The sequence below is a fragment of the Centropristis striata genome, chromosome 23 (genome assembly GCF_030273125.1).
Source record: "Centropristis striata isolate RG_2023a ecotype Rhode Island chromosome 23, C.striata_1.0, whole genome shotgun sequence".
In the NCBI taxonomy this organism is placed as follows: domain Eukaryota; kingdom Metazoa; phylum Chordata; class Actinopteri; order Perciformes; family Serranidae; genus Centropristis; species Centropristis striata.
In genome coordinates this window covers 31,902,328-31,921,952 of record NC_081539.1, presented here as the reverse complement: position 1 = coordinate 31,921,952, position 19,625 = coordinate 31,902,328, and the positions used below count along the sequence as shown (strand labels likewise).

The window sequence follows — 19,625 nt, the reverse complement described above, 5'->3', positions numbered from 1 at the left end:
TGCGGGCGGAGAACTCGCGATCCTATTGGTCCGCGGATGATTAGAGACAACCCTCTCTGATGTCTGCCGCGCTCCTATTGGTTAATCACGGAGCGCTTTCCGGTTCCCAAATCGCATGTGGGCTTTTAATTGGATTACGTATCTGTCAATCATATCCTTGTAAGCGGTAAGTAAACTGGCAAAGTCAATTGTTCAGCAAATTAATTCCAGGCACATTTGAGTGTGTCACATAAATTGTCTCCTCCAGTGTGACCCGAGTGACCTTTATTAGTAATATGCCACTCAGGCAAAACATGTGATTTATATGTTTGTATGAAGGATTTAAACCCCTGTCACAATAAATAAATAAATGCCAAAGCGGCAGTGCAATCAGACAGAATTGCTTTGTTGTTCAACTGATTTTATTTCTTTTTCTGTATATCAAAGAAAGCATAATGGAGACCAAACACAAATAGGCAGGTACAAGTGAGGAGGAAAAAATAAGCTTAATCAAAAATCTAACAATTCATAACAACACTGCCACTATTATTGTTCAATATTCATAGGAATACCATACTGTGTTTGAGCAGATAGGTGGCATTTAAAACCATTATGGATCAATAATCAAAAACAGTGATGGGTAGTAATGATAAATCGTATAAGTAGTAGTACAGTTATAACAATAGTGATAATCAAAGTGACAATGAAACATAAGAGAATTAAAAGCAGAGATCTCCATAAAAACCTATCTAGTTTGGACAGTGCAACACCGTGTGTGTGTGTGTGTGTGATCCCCGTCTCGAAGTTAAAGCACTCCAGTCCTTGCTTTACACACAAGATACAGTTTCCAACAGGAGTACAAATTATTACTCATGAAAGGACATTGTGACCCTCCTTGTTTCAAAAACCACACCAAGTGACTCGTAAGGTCGTGTTAATGGCTGTGTTCATTTGAAATGTCTGTAGCTTGTGCAAAAATTGTGGACTAGTGCAAGTGTCAAGCCGTGGGATGTCCTTTACAGTTTGCATTTACGAACACCTCTCCTGCTCTCTGTCGACCTCAAGATTGCTTTTTGGTTTTTGAATGACAGAAAGCAAAGGGAGGATTACTTTGGAATATCAGTTATTTTTAATATATTTCTTTACAAAAGTTCGTTTTAGTTTTGCATTTTGTTAAAACTATCAATAGTAACATTAATATACAACTTAAATTGAAGGAAAACATCTTTAGTATGTTATGTGTCCTTCAACACAGCACCATCTTATTAGCTCTCAGTCAACACATTTAATGTTTCCCAATTTGCTTTCAAGATTTGAGTATCCATTAGTCCCTTAAAGGATACCATCAATACCCAACTCTCTCCCTTGTCATGGTTTCCAGATATCAGATCTCATTTCACAGCACGTACATTACCAGAATTAGTAACTCTGTATTAAAACTGAACAAAATGAGGGGGGAAAGTATGGGAACAGCCCATTTTAAGCCCTGTTGTCTTAATATTACTAGAGGCTTGGCTTTTGACCTAAATAAAAATCTGATACACCAGTTTAATTGCTTCTATTGGCATTTGTATAAATATTGAAGTAAATAAAATGAGTACTTAACCTTCCTGTCTTATGCACAGCATTCATTGCAAAGGAAACCGTAAATTTACTAAATCAGTCTGACCCCCCGATGCCAGGTGAGGATAAAAATCAATTCACTAACATGAGGTTCACCTGGGCTTGAATTTATATACCTGGTGGTGTTTCTTCTTAAGGCTGTCATATTACTAACCCACCTAAAGTAGGTGAAAACATTTATTTTACCCCAGCAGGTTTGAAGAGCTGCATTTCAAAATGTGATATACACCATTTGAAAGAATGTGAAATCCACAGGATCAACGAAATTTGTTGTAAAAACAAGATAGTTGGTAATTATGTTATTATAGTCCTTGGCCAAGAGAATGCTTACAACTTTACAGGCAGGATTTGCTATGTTATAGGTACAGAAAGGGACATTCAGATGTTTACCCCAAAGATGTATGTGAAAACATTTTGGAACAGAGCTCTTACTCATTTACATACCCAGGTCTGCTTCTTGCACAATATGCTCACACGTAAAGCATGTTTCATTATACTAGCAAAAATCAATTTATTTCACGTGATTTATATTAAGGCATCCAACATGCATTAATGTATCTTTCCATAAGAAGACACTTGCATTAGAATGCTTAAAAACATTTCCAACTATGTAAAATGTGTCAAAGTGCCGTATGCCAAGATTCGACTTTCCTCGGACCTCTTTTTGCTCTATTTGGATTGTCATGAAAACTATGAACATGTAAATGGGGACAATTCAACAGCCCTATTCCCTCTAAAGTACCTCTTTTTTAATCCCAAATGAGTAGACACAACACTCTTCAGATCACACTCTTGTAGCAAATTAAAAAAAGGTGACAGTCAATATCAGTTCCTCCTCTCCCAATGGTTCAGTCCAGTCATATTATATCCAAGCAATCTTTGCCCTAAGAGTGAAAGTAGGCATGAGAAAAACAATTCCACAGGAGAAAACTGGGAGTTATTTATGCAATATTTCATGTTATTATCCCAAAAAGTTTCCGCCAAATGGCCACTTCCAAAGAGGAAACACTTTTGCATCAGTCTTCAGGTTAGCACAGTTCAAGCATGGCAAGTTGAGTGCCTTTACAAATTATAGGAAGGTCATTGAAGTAAGGTAATATATAACCACAGGCGTAGGACCAAAAATGTTTGGATAAAGTGTGTGAGACTTTAGATGTGTTCATCTGTATCAGACAGCAACGGAGTGAGTGTGAAGCAGCATGGAAAGCGTCTGCTATTGTTTGGGATTCCAGGTGAACGCTATATAGCTTAACGGATTTCGAGTTAGTGAAGGTTGAGCGAGGGACAGCGGGTGCAGGGGGAGCCAACTTCAAAAACTATAGAATATTAGCTTTTGAGGATTAGTGCTCAAATTTGTTTATTAAAATCTGAGGAGCCCAAATGGGTCCAAGAATAGTCAGTGTGCAGACCAATCCTGATCTGAGTTTTTAAGTGTTGCTGGTGGCCGTCGGTGGAGGCGACTCGATAACCGCCTCCACTCCAGAACTGGTGACCAGAGCGGCGTGAGCGACCTGCGAGCCCGGCACAACGCCGCCAGGTCCTCCGTTACCGGTCCCGTTCTTGTTGACGAGCGTCGTCGGCTGGCCGAAGTTAGTGGTTCTCAGGGTTGCCAGGTGACGCGGGGAGAAGACGTGGGCCCTCGCCGCCGCCCGCGACTCAAAGGAGACGTTGCAGGCGTCGCAGCGACCCGTCAGCGTCTCCTTTGGCACCGGCTGGCTGGACACCGGGGACGCTGGAGGCTCAGTGATTGTCAGCTGAACAGGTTTAGGAAGGATGGGACGATTGGCTTTGAGAGCGTTGTACTGCAGGTAGCTTCCTGAGCTCATGTCCACCTTCCCACCTGACAGAGGAGACTGGGGAGGACAGACAGGAAGTTTAATGTCATATCGTTTAAACATATTAAACGATCTGTTAATATTCAAGCCATCCATATATATGTGCACAACTTGAATACAGCAGAGCTGGTAACTATAGTTAACAATAATTCCAACATTTTTCTAACACTGTGTTTCACTGCTATGAAGAAAAAAAAACTTCAAATGTGTGGAACAAAAATCTGGAGAATTCGCTTGAAATCAGTCATTTAACTTAATTAAATGTTGTTAAACAGTAAGAGCACGACAATTTAATTCCACTGAAAATGAATAAGCAATATTAGATAAGGTTGGGCGATACGGACAAAATCTTTTCTCCTAATATAATTAGGTAATTTCATATGGCATGTTTTCTGGTAATTCAATGAATAACTAGTCTAGATGAAATAACCACACGGTAAAGCACTTGTTTGTATAATCCTACTCCACATCTCTATGCTTTGCACCAGTTTTGCTCCTACATGCAATGATCAAGATGTAAAGTGTTCAAATAATGTAAATATTGCCGTAACTAAGTCAAAAAATTTTTTAACATTGCAACAGAATCCATATGACAATATATAAGATGGACATGCTTATATTGTGTGAAGATATATCATCATATAGCAGCAATGTGATGCCAACAAAAGAAAAGTTTCCTCTTCACCTACTTCATGTGAATTTTTATCAGTGTTTCTTATTGTATGAATAATGTGACTTTTTTCCAAAGATGCACTGTTCAGCAAGTTTATTTGCAGGCTTACCATTTTCTCTTGCTGCAGCCTCCAGCGCTTCTCCTTGGCTCTGGTGTTTTGGAACCAGATCTGCACCACCTTAAGTGGCAGGTTGAGCTCAGTGCCAATTGCCTCACACTCCATGGCGTTAGGGTGGGCACACGTCTCGTAACAGGACTGCAGAATGGAAAGTTGTAGGCAGGACAAGTGTGTGCGCGGCCTACGGCTGGATGAGTGGGGCAGGAAGCTGCTTTCCGTCGGACTCGATTTAGCTACGACCGGGGTGGAGGGGCTGGCCACCTTGGCAGAGCTGGGGGTATTGGGGCTAACTGGAGCGATGCTGGGGGTGGGAGGAGGGGGGATGGTGCGAGGAGACGAGTGTGTTGGAAGAGCCAGTTGTTCTCTTGATAGAGTGTTGATCTTAATGGGGACCTTGGGGGTCCAGTAGTTGAGCCCATTCTGTTTCTGGGGCACCACTGTTGTGGCTGAAGGCCTGTTGTTGATGGGAGTTGAGGGCAGCTTGGGCACCATGCGGTTAGTCGTCCCTGGTCCAGGACCCATCTCACTATCAGTGTCTTTCTCCTCATCAGTCTTTTCTTCCTCACTCTCTTCTTCTAGCTTACGTTTCTGGGCTGGTCGTGGGGCGATGGGGATCAGATCCTTGGGTGGTGCCAAAAGGACTGGGGTGTTGACTTTGGGTGCAACTTTGACCATGGTGATGTTGCTGGTGGTTTCGAGCTTGGTCCTCGGCACTGCAGAAGCGCTGCTGCTCACAGAAGAGACCGTAGTGGAGGAAACAACCTCCTTGGGCTTGATAGGAACTGGGGCTATTTTTTTCACCATAGCAGGTTTGCCAAGCTCCTTTACAGGCTCCCTTTCTGTCTTGATAAGGGTGCGCACAATTGGTGTAGTTGTGATGCACCCAGTATTATTTGGAGCAGGCTTGGTGGAGAAAATGGGTTTGGAAAGAGGCCATGTAAATTTGATGAGAGGTTTGCCAACTGCTGCCAGGGTCCCATCACTGATGAATCGGACCTCACCCTTTCGCTCCCTCGCCCTCATGTTCTGGAACCAAATCTGCACAACCTTCTTTGGAAGGTGGACCCACTCTGAAATCTGTTCAAACTCATGTTTCCCAGGGTTTGGGTCTTTGAAATAGCAGCCATACAGAATGTCAAGTTGTTCAGCCTGAATGATGGTCCTTGAACGTCGCATGTCCCGATACCTTTTTCCTTTGGGCTTCCTCTGCTGCTGCTCCTGCTCCCTCTCCTTTTCCTTCTCTCTCTCCCTTTCCAACAATGTGGCATTCATTTTCTCTGCTGCCCTCATGTAAATGCTAGACTTTGTCATGTTGTTGCAGTTCACCAGACTCATACTGCTGTTGGAAGAGGTCATGGAAGTAACAGGTTCAGGCTTCACCTGGACAACTACCAGGCCTTTGGATGTGGGCCTCAAGCCGAGCCCATCCAGCAACTGTCCCTTCTGTGCTGCAATTTTATCAGCCAGAGATGATGAGGAAGAAGCTGATTTTGAGTTGTTTTTCCCCATGCTGAGATCCAGAGCAGACTCACAGTCACCGCCATTGGACAGGTAGTGGGAAGTTTGGCTGTGGGAGGAGAGAGACTGTGAGAGAAGAGAGCCGGAGAAGCGTGTGATAGTTGGCGGGTTAGGAAAGACGGGTATTTTACCATCAACCACTGAAGGAGTGAGAGAGAGGATGTAGGGGCTGAGGAACTGGGTGGAGAAAGGAGCAAGGGACAGGGGCAGCGAGTGGAGAGCACTGGTTGGAATCTCAGCGTGGGACTGAGAACTCGGGGGATCCCCTTGGGCCTCCAACTCCAGATCCACATCTGGGTCCTGTCTCTCCTTCTTCACCTCCACCTCATCACGCTCAAACTCCCCACTTCGTTTTTTCCTCTTGGCCCTCTGACCCCCTCCCCCCTCCTCATCTTCATACTCATCCTCTGCATCAGATAGAAACACAGTTGTGGAGCGCAAGACCTTTCCACCAATTGACCCCTTGTCACCATGGATCTCCCACTGTGCTTCATCTTTCGCAGGGCTCTCAGGACCCTCCCTCAAAGACCCATTCTGACTTTCCTCATCAGACACAATGACAGAGGTGTATACCTCATTTTCTGAGTCAGAAGTGAGACAGGAATCTCCCTGACCCTCCCTTCCCATCTCTCTCTTTCTGCGTTTCCCTCTCGTACTAGACAAATCTATCGCCTGACTACCTGATGCGTCAACATCGTCGTCGCCTTCTGCTATAACCAGCGAGCTTTCCTCGTCATCATAGTCATTGTCAGAACTTTGGGCGTGCCTTGTAAATCCGGCCAAGCGCTGCAGGTGTTCTAACTCTGTAGCCCTGTGTCTTTGTTTGGCATGGCGGGCTTGGCTCAACCACCTGCGTACCTCTTCCTCAGAAAGCCCGACTTCCCTGCCCAGTGCCTCGCAGTCCTCGTGGGGAGGACTCGCAGCATCAGCCTCACTTCGTGACTCGAAGAACGCCCAGAGAACCTCTGACTGGAACTCTGACAGCACTGGAAGGTCTGGATAAATGGATCCCATTGCATTGCAATGCGGTCGTGTTTGGTTGTTAATTAAGGCAATTGTACATGGGCTGGATTTCGGGGTGCCAACAGAGCCACAAGGGCTTGCGCCCGACTGCGATTTTTGAGGAGTAGAATCAGGGCTAAGTGTAAGGTTTAAATTTAAAGGACTGAGGCTTGAGTTGCTGCGCACAGATGCAGAAGGCGAGAGATTCTTATTGCGGAGGCTCTTCTCTGTGCCCGCTGGGGAGAGATTGAGGCTAGCTGCTTTATCACCTTCCAGGTCCAACTGATTGGGCGAGCAGTCTCCATCTGTTGTGCTATCTCTATGCGCCTTCCCATTGTCTTCATTATTCTCAACCTTCACTTTGCCTTCTATATTAGGACACTGTGCAGATTCTTTACTGTCCTCCTCCTTAAGTTCCTCCGTTTTAATGTTCTCTGTAGTCTGATCTGAGACTTTCTCTTCAACCGTGTCATCGCTGTCCTGCCTTTCTTGTTCTCTCTCACACTTTAAAGTCTGTTTTTGCTCTTCCACGCAGGGCTGTATGTTTGTTGGAACTCCTGCAGAGGGCCACTGGTTCTGTAAGCTGTTAAGTCTTTGGGTTAGGAGGGCTTGCTGGGCTGTGCTGAGACCTACGAATGGCACACACTGGGTTAGGAGCTGTCCTTGCTGGTTCTCTTGGTGCTGCTGGGTTTGGGCTTGGAGCCCGTTCAAGATCAAGGGCATGACCATTTGAGGCTGAGGCACGAGCTGAGGCACGGCGGCACCAGGAGCAGCACCGGCCGCAAACAAGGAGGGGAGGAGGGAGTGCGAGAGGGTGTTGGGACTGGATGTGAGGAGGGTGAGAAAGGCCGAAACTGCCTGAGCTGAGGCCACAGGGGAGGTGAGGAGGGAGGGAGCCACTTGTGAAGTTTGAATCTGCTCTCCGTCTTTAGTCGTAGTCACCATCAAGGTCCCGGGAGCAGCACAGTTGGTCGTGGTAACTAACTGACTAGTTCCACTTCCAGATGTGGTCACTACAGTGTTGAGAGCACTGATGGTGGTACCTCCCAAACTAGCACTGGCAATTGCGCTATTTGCTGCATGTGCGGCAATTCCAGCATTTCTGCTGCGAGTCTGGTGCAAGACGGATTTCATATGGCTCTCAAGGGTGATGGCATGGTTGTAGGAGACTCGACATATAGCACACTGGTAGGGTTTGTTTGATAAATATGGCCGAGACAGGACAGGAACCGAGGGAGCTGGAGGATCAACGTCCCCACCTTGTTTTGCAGAGCCTGTTGTCATCCTCTGAATGTGGGACGCCGAGTTGTAATGAACTTTCAAGGCAGTTCTGCCGGGAAAAGTTTCCAGGCAGGCATTGCATTTGAATGACTGGGTGTTATTTTCAGCTGGCACACCATTTTTATCAACTGACTTTTCACTCGCGTCTGGGATTTCTGTGTTTTCAGTTGCATTTTGCTGTTTGGCTCCTGCAAGTTGATTTCCCTCCTCTTCTGGCTCTGGCTCGGCTTCACCTCCCTCCTGTTCTATTATTCTCTCTTCCTCCATCTCTTTGTCTCCAAGCGTCTGGGTAGCGTCTGAACTCTCACTAGATTGGCGGGGATCTGAACCGACGTCCTCAGGGTGCTGCAGTTGTGAGGATTCGGCACCTGATAAAATGGAAGACAGGTATAACGGTTATAATCTAGTAAATAGCAGCCGATCTGATAACAGAAGTGCACATTTGCATTCTGATTGTAACAGTTTATTGGCACGTGTCTGCTCTAACCCAACCAACATTAGGGGTTCATCTTAAATGCATTTAGTTGTTTTTCCTCAGAATATCATGCATGTACAGTATATTATTATTGTGCTCAATTTTATGATTTTGTTAAGTTAATTAAAGTATTTTTTCACACTCACCTGAAGACTTTAGAGCACTTTTGTCCTCTTTCCCTCCACTGGCCCCCTGTTTTAGAACAGCCTGTTAAAGAAAATGAAAGAAGAGTGTTGGCAAAATTCCCACAGCAAACTTAACTCTGCAACAGCCTTTCAGATGAGCAGCACATTTGGGCGTGACTCGTTTATGTGTGGTTATATTACACATAGCAAACTTGACTAGCCTTTAATTTAAAAGTTAGCCTAAAGGCATAAATTAAGCAGTCTTTGATCAATTCATCAACCAATAAAATTCATTCTATTTCTTAACACTTAACATAATAAATTGTCATGGGCCTATTACAAATAGTGTGTCCATTGAGGCGCTTATTTTTTTCTAAATTGATCGCTACTCAGCAAATACTTTCACATTGACATATTTGGTAACTGGTTAATCCAAACAATTAAATATTAAACTATCAAAATAATGATCACAAACACTAAAGTGCTGACTGCCAAAAGTCATTCAACAACAACATCTCCAGTCACAGTTCAACACTACTAATTACTAGTGTATTAACGAGGATGCATTTTCCATGATTGTGTGTAAACCAATCTTTTCCAATGAACATTACTTTGTTGACCCTAAGAGACCCACAGCAACCACTGCCAGGCTCAGTTTAAAGCTGAAGACACGGTTATCATATAAAACTAAATAACGGAGTCCATTGGTAAAAACATTGTCATGCCAGCTTGTTAGGAGAAAGCGGGTAAATAAAACTCTACACCCTAAATACAGACATGCCCACTTTATGATTATCCTGAGCAATTTGGAGCAAAAGCAATGCAGTTTTCTTGCATACGGTACACTTTTTTTTTGTGTTTTCACCTATTCTAAAAATGGTTTACTTGAGAGACTCTTGTGGAATGAGCCCAATTTTATTCATGCATGATGCTTTTAATCCCGACAGTAGCCAGTTAATTGTAGGGTGATTGTTTTTTTTTAAACTGTATAAAATGACCTTTTGTGACCTCTAGGTTGATCACAGCCTCATGACACTTTACAACACTAGACAAGAGACGTATCAATAGGTACATTATCAATAGGTACATCATCAATAGGTTGGTTTCTCATTTGCCAAAAAAATGCTGTTTTTACAGAAATATTTAATTGTACTGAGCTGCATCTTAAATTAATCTCCAAGTTTCCACCTTTCAGAGGATCTGCTGAATTAAAAAATAAGATGAGCACCAGTATAACATACATAACATGTTATTATGTGCATCTATAATTACCGCGTAATTGCATGACAACGTCAAAGGATAAACAGTTTTGGTTAAAAAAACACAACAACTTGCAATGCACATGTGTAACTTGTGTCTGTGTTTTACATGGGTGACCAAACAAAGGGAATAATAAAGTTATTCATCCATCTGAGGGATTTTTTTCTGATATACCATAAAGTATACAACAGAGGGTGGTAACAAATGAAAACACAGTAGCACTGAATATTGATTTGGTGACACCATTTTTAAGAGTTATTTTAAATTTGGGTGAAAGCGGTGACCACTTTGCTAATAACGGTTCTCTTGCCATAATAATATAATTTGTCTTTACTGCAGAGCTACATATCATACTGGTACCGTCCAAAGTAATCAAGTACTAAAGTTCAGAGAATAACAGCATCATCGTGCTGCCCAGCTGTACTTACAATGTCCAGCAGGTTGTCGACACAAGATGGAAGAACGCTGTGTTGCTCAGTGAGATGTCCAGACAGGGAAGGTCGGTCTGTTTGCCCTTTTTGGCACAAGGGGCACAGCCACTCTGCCGCTCCATTGCTTTCACTAGTCACTGTCTCTCCAGACTCCTCCTTTAAGAAACAACAACACTTTTAGGAACCCCACTCTTCCTGGAGCTAGTACTGTTCATCACAAATGCAGTATAAAAAAAAAAGAACGGAAAATATGATGCAAGATGCAATTTCTGTCAATTGCTGCAGCCACCAAGATAAAAGTCTGCTGGTACTTGTTGGTTACGCACCTCAGCGAGGTGACTTATCATTCATTGCTATTTAACTATTTGATCCCACAATCAGAAGCCAGTTAAATTCCCCTTAACAGGCAAAACATTAACCATGTTTTGTCTGCACTGACCGTATCAAATTACACAATAATGCAACTGTTTAAATTCCACCTTTGTAATGTAAAGTAGTATCCATCTGTTCCACTCAGTGCATTGCTGCTGGTAACTCCAGAGAGAAAGCACATTCCTTAATACGTCTCTTTGCAATCAAGCCAACTTTTAACAAACTGATCGGATACCAAATGTGCATATGAAAAGCATTAAATACAAAATGAAATCATAAAATAAGATTTACAGTGAGTACAGTCTTTTAAACCACTTATTCCCCCCCAGTCTCGGCCAATACAAGAAACAAGGCCAATATATTAAATATGATCTGAAATCATACTGCATAAGCTCGATCAAATAACTGTTACTCCCACGCAGTTTTTAAGGAAGTCAAAATAGACCACTAGTCTGGATTTTACCACACAGCTTTGATGTATTTTCCTGCAAGCATTGATGATCCAATAGAGAAAGAAAGACAAGCAGCAATGCCTGGCCATGAGGAGAAACACCAACACTAACCCAAACCCATGAGGAGGAATACCAACCCATGAGGAGAAACACTAACACTAACCCAAACCCATGAGGAGGAACACCAACCCATGAGGAGAAACACTAACACTAACACCAACCCATGAGGAGAAACACCAACCCATGAGGAGAAACACCAACACTAACCCAAACCCATGAGGAGGAATACCAACCCATGAGGAGAAACACTAACACTAACACCAACCCATGAGGAGAAACACCAACCCATGAGGAGAAACACCAACACTAACCCAAACCCATGAGGAGGAATACCAACCCATGAGGAGAAACACTAACACTAACACCAACCCATGAGGAGAAACACCAACACTAACCCATGAGGAGGAACACCAACCCATGAGGAGAAACACTAACCCATGAGGAGAAACACTAACACTAACACCAACCCATGAGGAGAAACACCAACACTAACCCATGAGGAGGAACACCAACCCATGAGGAGAAACACTAACCCATGAGGAGAAACACTAACACTAACACCAACCCATGAGGAGGAATACCAACCCATGAGGAGAAACACTAACCCATGAGGAGAAACACTAACACTAACCCATGAGGAGAAACACTAACCCATGAGGAGAAACACTAACACTAACACCAACCCATGAGGAGGAATACCAACCCATGAGGAGAAACACTAACACTAACACCAACCCATGAGGAGGAATACCAACCCATGAGGAGAAACACTAACACTAACACCAACCCATGAGGAGAAACACTAACCCATGAGGAGAAACACCAACCCATGAGGAGAAACACCAACCCATGAGGAGAAACACTAACCCTAACCCATGAGGAGAAACACTAACCCATGAGGAGAAACACTAACACCAACCCATGAGGAGGAATACCAACACAGCTAGTCCACTTCCTCGTCATGCCAATTAGCAGCTAGCAGCGTTATAAGCAGATATTATTACAGTTCATAGCTGCACAGCACTTCATGTGGAAAGCTGCTCATCCTGAGTTTCATCATTAAAAGCAAAGATATAACCCGACTGACGTGTCTGTGCTGATAGCTGGCTAATTAATGAGCAGTCTAATTAGCTATGGATCAATTAGCTAGCAGCTAGTGGAGGAGCCCTGGAACGACGCATTAAAAGCTGTTAGCTTTAGTTTAGTGAATAACCCGCAGAGAGACAGACATTCCCCCAAACTACAGACACAAACTGCTACAGACACACAGAGTCCCTGTTAGTGATCCGGTCTCTGGTCTAACCTGGTCTCTGGTCTCTGGTCTGGACTCTTTACATTAATAAACAGAAAGGCTGAGCTAATAACAGTCGTGTCACTTTGCTAGCTAGCCTGCTAGCAGCAGAGATAATTACCCTCCTCCAACTGTCTCCACCTGGCTAAAACTCTGCTGCTCCAGGTGGAGCTGCGCTCCGACACCCCGACTCCAGGACACAAAACCTCCCGGATCCGGATCAGACCTCGGCCTCGAGTTCCGTCCTGCCCCTGCGCCTGTGCTGCCAGCCGGGCATGTAGTGCTGCACCGCCCGCCGCCTGCAGATGGAGGCTGGTGGAGCTGATGGAGGCCTAGCGGACTAAAGCCGTTTAATTAATGACCGTGGCTCGTTTACAGATGTGGGAGAAACCCCTCGCTGCCCTGCTCCTCCGCCCGCAGACCCCCTTAGGACGCGTCCTAGCGTCCGGACCAGCCCCTAAAGCCTCCCGGAGCAACACATGGCCATTTAAACACCATTTTAACTGCTTCCAGCCGTAATTGGCGAAAGAATTAAAGCTAAAAAGCGACTTGAAGCGGAGTACGTGCCGCGGCCGCCTCGACGGTGGGGGTGGAGACGGGTGGAGAAGAGACGGGAGGAGGAAAAGTTTGGGTTTAATGTTGGATTTCTATAAGGATCGGGTTAGTAAGGGACACAATCCGTCGTTTGCTCGATCCTCCAGCAGCCGCAGCCACTCAACGCGCTCAAATCACACAATTAACGACCAACGATGACGTTTAATTAAGTTCAGAGCAATTAGCTAATGCGTTTACCTGCATGGTCTCCTTCAGCCGCACACACACACACACGCTGCTCCGGAGCTCAGAAGGAAAAGTTTTCTTGCCTGCTCTCTCTCTCTCTCTCTCTCTCTCTCTCTCTCTCTCTCTCTCTCTCTCTCTCTCTCTCTCTCTCTCTCTCTCTCTCTCTCTCTCTCTCTCTCTCTCCCTCTCTCTCTCTCTCTCTCTCCTGTTCTCCCCCTCCCTCCATTCTCTCTCTCCCCTCTTCCTCTAGTAAACAGACCACAGCTCCCCCCAAGGCTGATTGCTGACATTCAGAAGGGACGCCGATCAGATCCCTTATGTAACCCCGCAGATATTAAACATTATTAATATATGTTCATTACATTGAGCAATAAAGATCAATCAAGAAAAATCCATCAAAGATCATTTCCCCACCCACAAAGTCTGTAGATTACACGGAACCCCCTTTAATGTGAAACCTTCCTGGTTTCTCCATTAAAGGTGAATAAAGAATGAGTCCCCATTCTGCCAACTCGCATTGCCACAAAGAGTGTGACGAGTTAATTAAGGCTGAATAATAAAGATATGATATATATATATATATAATAAAGATGTGGCCGCAGAGGCTCGACTCAGCGCATTATTATTATTATTATGATGACATGTTTTCAATCAGATGATAGGTGTGGCGCACATCAACAGTGGAGTATGTGGGATAAATATTTATGAAGCAGAGCGGATTAAAGCTGCACCATCTGCATGCCCCTGCGTTACTGGGACAGGAAGTGATGCTCCTGAACACCCTGATAGGTGGCTCACACTGCGCCTGCGCTAAATAAACTGCGCTGACGTGTTGGAGCCGCTGATTGATCTGCCGCTCGGTTATTATCTGATATGAGGACTTGTGGCGCTGAGGGGACACGGATCAGACCGCTACGGTGACTTTTACTACTCTGGTCCAGTCTGCTGGATGGTGACTTTAACTACTCTGGTCCAGTCTGCTGGATGGTGACTTTAACTACTCTGGTCCAGTCTGCTAGACTAGTGACTGGTAGTTCAGGAGTCTGCAGCAGCAGCAGGCTGAATGGTTCGGGCTTGTTTTTAATGAGGAGCTACTGGTGTGTGCTGCTATAATACTTTATATAATACTTTACAACAACTTAAATACTGCAGGGCCACAATGCTTCATCAGCCCTGCTACAGGGGTAAATACTTCATTACCACACATTCAAAATGTTTATATTAACATTGTGATTGGCTGCAAATACATTAGCCTACATTCTAATCTAATCAATAGCTCCACCATAAATTGTTGTCATTGCAAAGATAAGAATGGTGTAGTTTTGTTAGACAAAGAGGTCATGTTTATTATTATTATTATTATTATTATTATTAAGGTTGTATTTCGGCCTGCAGTGGTGTTGAACTGGACTTCAGTGTATTGAGGGGTTTCTAATATTTTGCCACCCTGCTTACTTATTATAAGTTTTGTAGAAGAATTCATGAGCTTTTTTAACGTAGATGTCATACAGAGAGTGTGTGTGTGTGTGTGTGTGTGTTAGGGTTAGGGTTAAATTTTAGGCATGTGTGGAAAAATGCTGTTAAATAAGGATGCTTTCAAAAAAGAAATGTTAATTGGGTTTTTTTTATCAATTAACAAAATGCTAAGTGAGTGATCAGAAGAAAAATCAAATCAATATTTAGTGAAACCATCCCGATCAATTCTTCGAGGCATTTGTTCACACCTGCCTAAGACTTTTGCACAGTACTGTATATTTATCACAGGAAATTAATAAAGAAATACATATATTTTTGGTAGTTTTATCTACAATAATGTATTGTGTATATATAGTTTTGAATATCAATAACTAAAGCTGTACAATATGGAAGTACAATATTTCCCTCTGAAACTTTAAGTACTCAAGCAAAGTACAGGTACCTCAAACTGTACTGTACTAACTGCACAGTACTGGAGTGAATGCATGAAGCTAGTTTCCACCATTGGTTTAATGCTTTATTTTAAAAAGTCTTTAAAAGAGCATTTAACTTTTGGCTTGATATTGATATCTTATAATAAGTGATCCCTGTTACTGTTAACGTTAGTGCTTTGTAGGTGTTTCTAAGAAAAACTGTCAAAGAACAAAATAACAACCAAGTTTTTCTCTTTTTTCTTAATATGGCCAATATACTCAATGAAAACACACACATTCATGTATAAAACTATTAAAAAGATAGATATCTGACCTGAAGCTTGTACTCTTTAGCTGGATGTGTAATCTGTTGTTGGTGTTGCTCTTCATTTCAGATGAGTGTGGAAGTGGAAAGAAAATTTGTGTGCAACGCTGAAACTGTGAGAACACTGGAGGAGATCGGGGGTACGTGTTTAATGTGTCTAGCACACATATATGCATGGGTATATATATACATATATGCATGGGTATATATATACATATATACATATATGCATGGGTATATATATACATATATATACATATATGCATGTGTATATATATATACATATATATACATATATGCATGGGTATATATATACATATATATACATATATGCATGGGTATATATATACATATATATACATATATGCATGGGTATATATATACATATATATACATATATGCATGGGTATATATATACATATATATACATATATGCATGGGTAAACTCAGAATAGAGACATTAATGATGCTGTGATCCACATCAACGTGTAAACGGCCACTGAAGGACTTTTAATGACACTAACTGACTGTAGTGACTCTGGCCATCTGTCTCTGGTTAATAATGAAGTTTAATTATCTGTATCAGCCTCATTAGTGCTTTTATATTTATTTATGATTGGTGTTTTTAATCCATCTCTCTGTTCCTCAGCGGTGTGTGTTGGGCAGCACCAGTTCCATGACCAGTACTTCGACACGCCCCAGTTCCACCTGACGCTGAGAGACACCTGGCTGCGTAAACGCAAAGGATGCTGGGAGTTGAAGTGTCCGACATCAGCCAGCGGGACAGAAGAGAATAAAGCGGCTGCACTGTGCTCTCGCTACAAGGAGATCACCAACCTGCCTGAGATCCTGCTGAGAGTCAAGGAGGTCCTGAGAGTCAAGGAGGTCCTGAGAGTCAAGGAGGTCCTGAGAGTCAAGGAGGTCCTGAGAGACGTTGGTGAGGACGGAGAGACGGAGACCAGCCCTCAGGACCACCAGTCCTACCAGTCCCACCAGTCCTGGCTGGACCAGATGAATCTGGTGTGTTTTGCAGAGTTTACTACAGAGCGGCGGTCCTTCTCTCTGCAGGAGGAGGGGGTGCAGGTAGACCTGGACCAGGCTGACTTTGGCTACCATGTGGGAGAAATAGAGGTCCTGGTTCCAGAGGGAGGAGACGTCCAGTCCGCCTTGGAGAAGATTGAGAGAACGGCTGGAAAGCTGGGTGAGCTGTCAAACTTACAGAAATATTCATATATATATATAAATATATATTCAGCGCCATGAAAAATTATGTTTCCCCTTTCTGCCATTGTTGCATGTGTTGCACTGTTTTAGATCTTCAAATACAATTGAATACAGCGTGAGTAAATGCAAATGACAGTTTTAAATGTTAATGTGACTTATTGAATGAATGGTAATGGTACATGGACACTTATATATATTATTATTATATATAGTGCTTTTAGTCTTTGAGAGCACTTAAAGCACTTTACACCACAGAAAGAGCTCGTTTATATATTTATATTGCCCATGCTATATATCTGTATATTACATCCTGCCATGTCATCTGCACTCTAACATAACTCTTACTTTTTAGATTTTTTAAATATTGTTATATTTATATTATATATTGTTATTGTTACCTATTTTTTTCATTATTTTTCTTATATTATCCTATAATGTGAATGTTTTTCTAAATGTTTCTGTAACTTTGGAGCAATCTGGAACCAGAATTTCCTTTGGAATGAATAAAGTTTTATCACACACGTTCAAAAACTGACTAGGCTACGCTAAACGCTGCGACCTGCTCAGCATCAGCAGCCATTTGGGTTCAGGTTCTGGCCCGAGGCCGGCTTCAGGCATTCAGGCATTCAGGCATGAGGCTCGGCTGGTGACCACTGATCGGGAGCTCGGTGGTTCGATCCCTGACCCTGATGTAAAAGTGTCCTTGGAAACACTGAACCCCAGATTTCTGTGGATGTTGCGTGTCTGAATGATTCCTGATGGTGGAGGTGGCTCCGGGTAGCCTCGGCCATCAGAATGTGTGAATGGATGAAAGGGTGAAAGGGTGAATGAGTCAGTAGAATCAGTCTGTTGTGTTAAAACACTTTGAGTGGTCGCAGTAGAAAATCGCTATATATTTATTATATTATATCCCATTTACCGTGTACGCTACCATGGTCAGGCAGTGACTGCTACCAGCCGAGCCTCAGCCACCCCATGAAATAAAATGACCAACCAGAAGAAAAACTAATTGCTACTCTAAACATTATAACTAGTTGCAACAACTGAAGCAACAACTTCTACAACCGAACCCATCTGATGGTGGAATCAGTCTTTCATACCACTGGAGGGATTTTGGTCTCCGGGGGAAGATTCACCTTGTTCTTAGTCCATTTGGAGTCCATCAGCCTTAGAAATGGCTTTGTAACCATTTTAAGAAATATATACTTCAATAACTTTCTTTCAACATTCTCTTCTGCTTGTTTAGACCCTTTATCCAACTGCTCCTTGCTGTAAAGTTTCTCTTGAAGTGATGCTCAGATTGAGCAGGTTGGCTGTAATTATTAGTCTAATTATTAATTCAGTTTGCTCCATTGTTTGAAGGACTAACTAACATTCTCCTTCAATAAATTAAAATGAACATTTAAAAACTTTTTTCAAGATCTGACACAGTTAGGTGTCAAAAACAGAAGAAATCAACAAGGGGGTGAATACTTTTTCACAGCACTGCAACATATTTAATATAATGATTCTATTAATCAAGTAAGATATCAATTTGATATTCTGATAATATATTTTCTTATTATTTTTTGACAGGTCTGACTGGAGATCAGCGAGTTGAAGGGAAGATGCACGTTTACCTTCAAAGAAATCACCCAGAGCACTATGCAAGGCTACTGAGTGCACATGTTTTATAAGGAATATTATATATTACACACAGTCTGTAACGCTTACAGCTCAACGATGAAGGCATTTCTGTAATACTGAGGCATTATTTATTATTTTATTAGAAGTAATTCAGATGTCAATTGTAACTGTATTCACTCACTGTACAGACATGAATCTCTCGTGGCATTTCCTAAATTTGCGGTATTATAATGTATAATGTAATATTATAAACTAGAAATGGCCACTTGACATTTACACTTGCAGGCTGCTCTGCGTCCTGTCCACCACATTATTTATACAGTTATATTTTCTCCTGGCTGTAATATGGAGCGTGTGAGAGGAAGTGTGAACACTGGAAATAAACAAGGTGTCATAGTGTTGATGCACTATTAATAATGACCATTTTGTACTGTGTTGTATTGAAAATGCAGATAATTAGACAAATGAAACGTTTCCAGGTGAAGAGCTGCACAGTGTGAAGGTCAGGATTCTTCCTGTTAGTTTGACCTCAGCAGATGGATTTTTAGTTTTTCTATGAAGACTAATTTAGGTAAATGTGTAAATACTGCAGCTGCTCTGACTGAATGTGATCCAACGTGTTCAGATCCTTTACTGCAGTAAAAGAACTAAAAACACTGTGGAATTACTCCACTACAATTAAAAGTCCTGCATTCAAAACGTTTTTAACTTAAAGTATAAAAGTATTCACATCAAAATGTTCTTAAAGTATCAAAAATAAAAGTACTCATAATGTAGAATGGCCCCACTCTGATTGTTTTATATATTCCGAATATATTATTGGATAATTATTATTGATGTGTTTATGTATGCAGCGTTTTAATTTTGTAAAGACAGGGCTTATTTTAAGTACTTAATATACTGTTATGAGGTTTCATTTAAAAAAAAAAGTCTAATCATTTTAAATGTATCATGTTTTTCATGTTAAATCTCCTGAAAAGTAACAAAAGCCTAGAAATCTTTACATTCATGTTAATGTTTTAATAATCTGCTCTAGTGTTAAATGGGCTAAAATGTGTTGAGTCCTGTGATACATGTGATAATATTGTGTGAATAATCCAGCACCTCTTAAATCATTTACATTTCTTCATTAGGCCACAATCATTGTGTTGCAGCACAACACAAAAATTAAGTCACTTTTGTTTTGCAAGTAACACAGGTGTCATCTTATTTTGGTCACACTATAAAAATTCCAAATTTCTGGCCTATCATTACAGTAAAGAAAATGTGATATTATGTAGGATGTG

At 42.2% G+C, this 19,625-nt stretch overlaps 2 protein-coding genes across 4 annotated transcripts; one reads left to right on the top strand and one right to left on the bottom strand.

The window, feature by feature from the left end:
- Positions 1–383: 383 nt before the first annotated feature.
- On the bottom strand, positions 384–13,375 carry zfhx2 (zinc finger homeobox 2). Its single transcript, XM_059326858.1, has 5 exons — positions 13,288–13,375; positions 10,318–10,476; positions 8,651–8,711; positions 4,220–8,397; positions 384–3,455 (listed from the first exon to the last, which is right to left on the bottom strand). The coding sequence occupies exons 1-5, from the start codon at positions 13,291–13,293 to the stop codon at positions 3,030–3,032; spliced, it is 4,830 nt and encodes a 1,609-aa protein (XP_059182841.1). The 5' UTR covers positions 13,294–13,375; the 3' UTR covers positions 384–3,029.
- A 752-nt stretch (positions 13,376–14,127) lies between these two features.
- On the top strand, positions 14,128–18,759 carry thtpa (thiamine triphosphatase). Of its 3 annotated transcripts, none has more exons than XM_059327009.1 (4): positions 14,128–14,192; positions 15,560–15,629; positions 16,139–16,690; positions 18,289–18,759. In XM_059327009.1, the coding sequence occupies exons 2-4, from the start codon at positions 15,560–15,562 to the stop codon at positions 18,387–18,389; spliced, it is 723 nt and encodes a 240-aa protein (XP_059182992.1). In that variant the 5' UTR covers positions 14,128–14,192; the 3' UTR covers positions 18,390–18,759. The 3 variants fall into 3 exon arrangements, with proteins under 3 accessions (XP_059182992.1, XP_059182991.1, XP_059182990.1); XM_059327008.1 differs by having other exon boundaries at positions 14,191–14,372; XM_059327007.1 differs by having other exon boundaries at positions 14,191–14,459.
- Positions 18,760–19,625: the final 866 nt, after the last annotated feature.

What these genes read in the sequence shown, in the direction of transcription:
- thtpa (XM_059327009.1), top strand. Translation starts at nt 15,560, where the DNA reads ATGAGTGTGGAAGTGGAAAGAAAATTTGTGTGCAACGCTGAAACTGTG. An exon ending in AACACTGGAGGAGATCGGGG is followed by an intron (nt 15,630 to 16,138) that starts GTACGTGTTTAA and finishes TCTGTTCCTCAG; the next exon opens with CGGTGTGTGTTGGGCAGCAC. An exon ending in GAGAACGGCTGGAAAGCTGG is followed by an intron (nt 16,691 to 18,288) that starts GTGAGCTGTCAA and finishes ATTTTTTGACAG; the next exon opens with GTCTGACTGGAGATCAGCGA.
- zfhx2 (XM_059326858.1), bottom strand. An exon ending in AAGTGCTCTAAAGTCTTCAG is followed by an intron (nt 8,398 to 8,650) that starts GTGAGTGTGAAA and finishes CCATTTTATCAG; the next exon opens with GTGCCGAATCCTCACAACTG. An exon ending in GGCTGCAGCAAGAGAAAATG is followed by an intron (nt 3,456 to 4,219) that starts GTAAGCCTGCAA and finishes TGTCCTCCCCAG; the next exon opens with TCTCCTCTGTCAGGTGGGAA.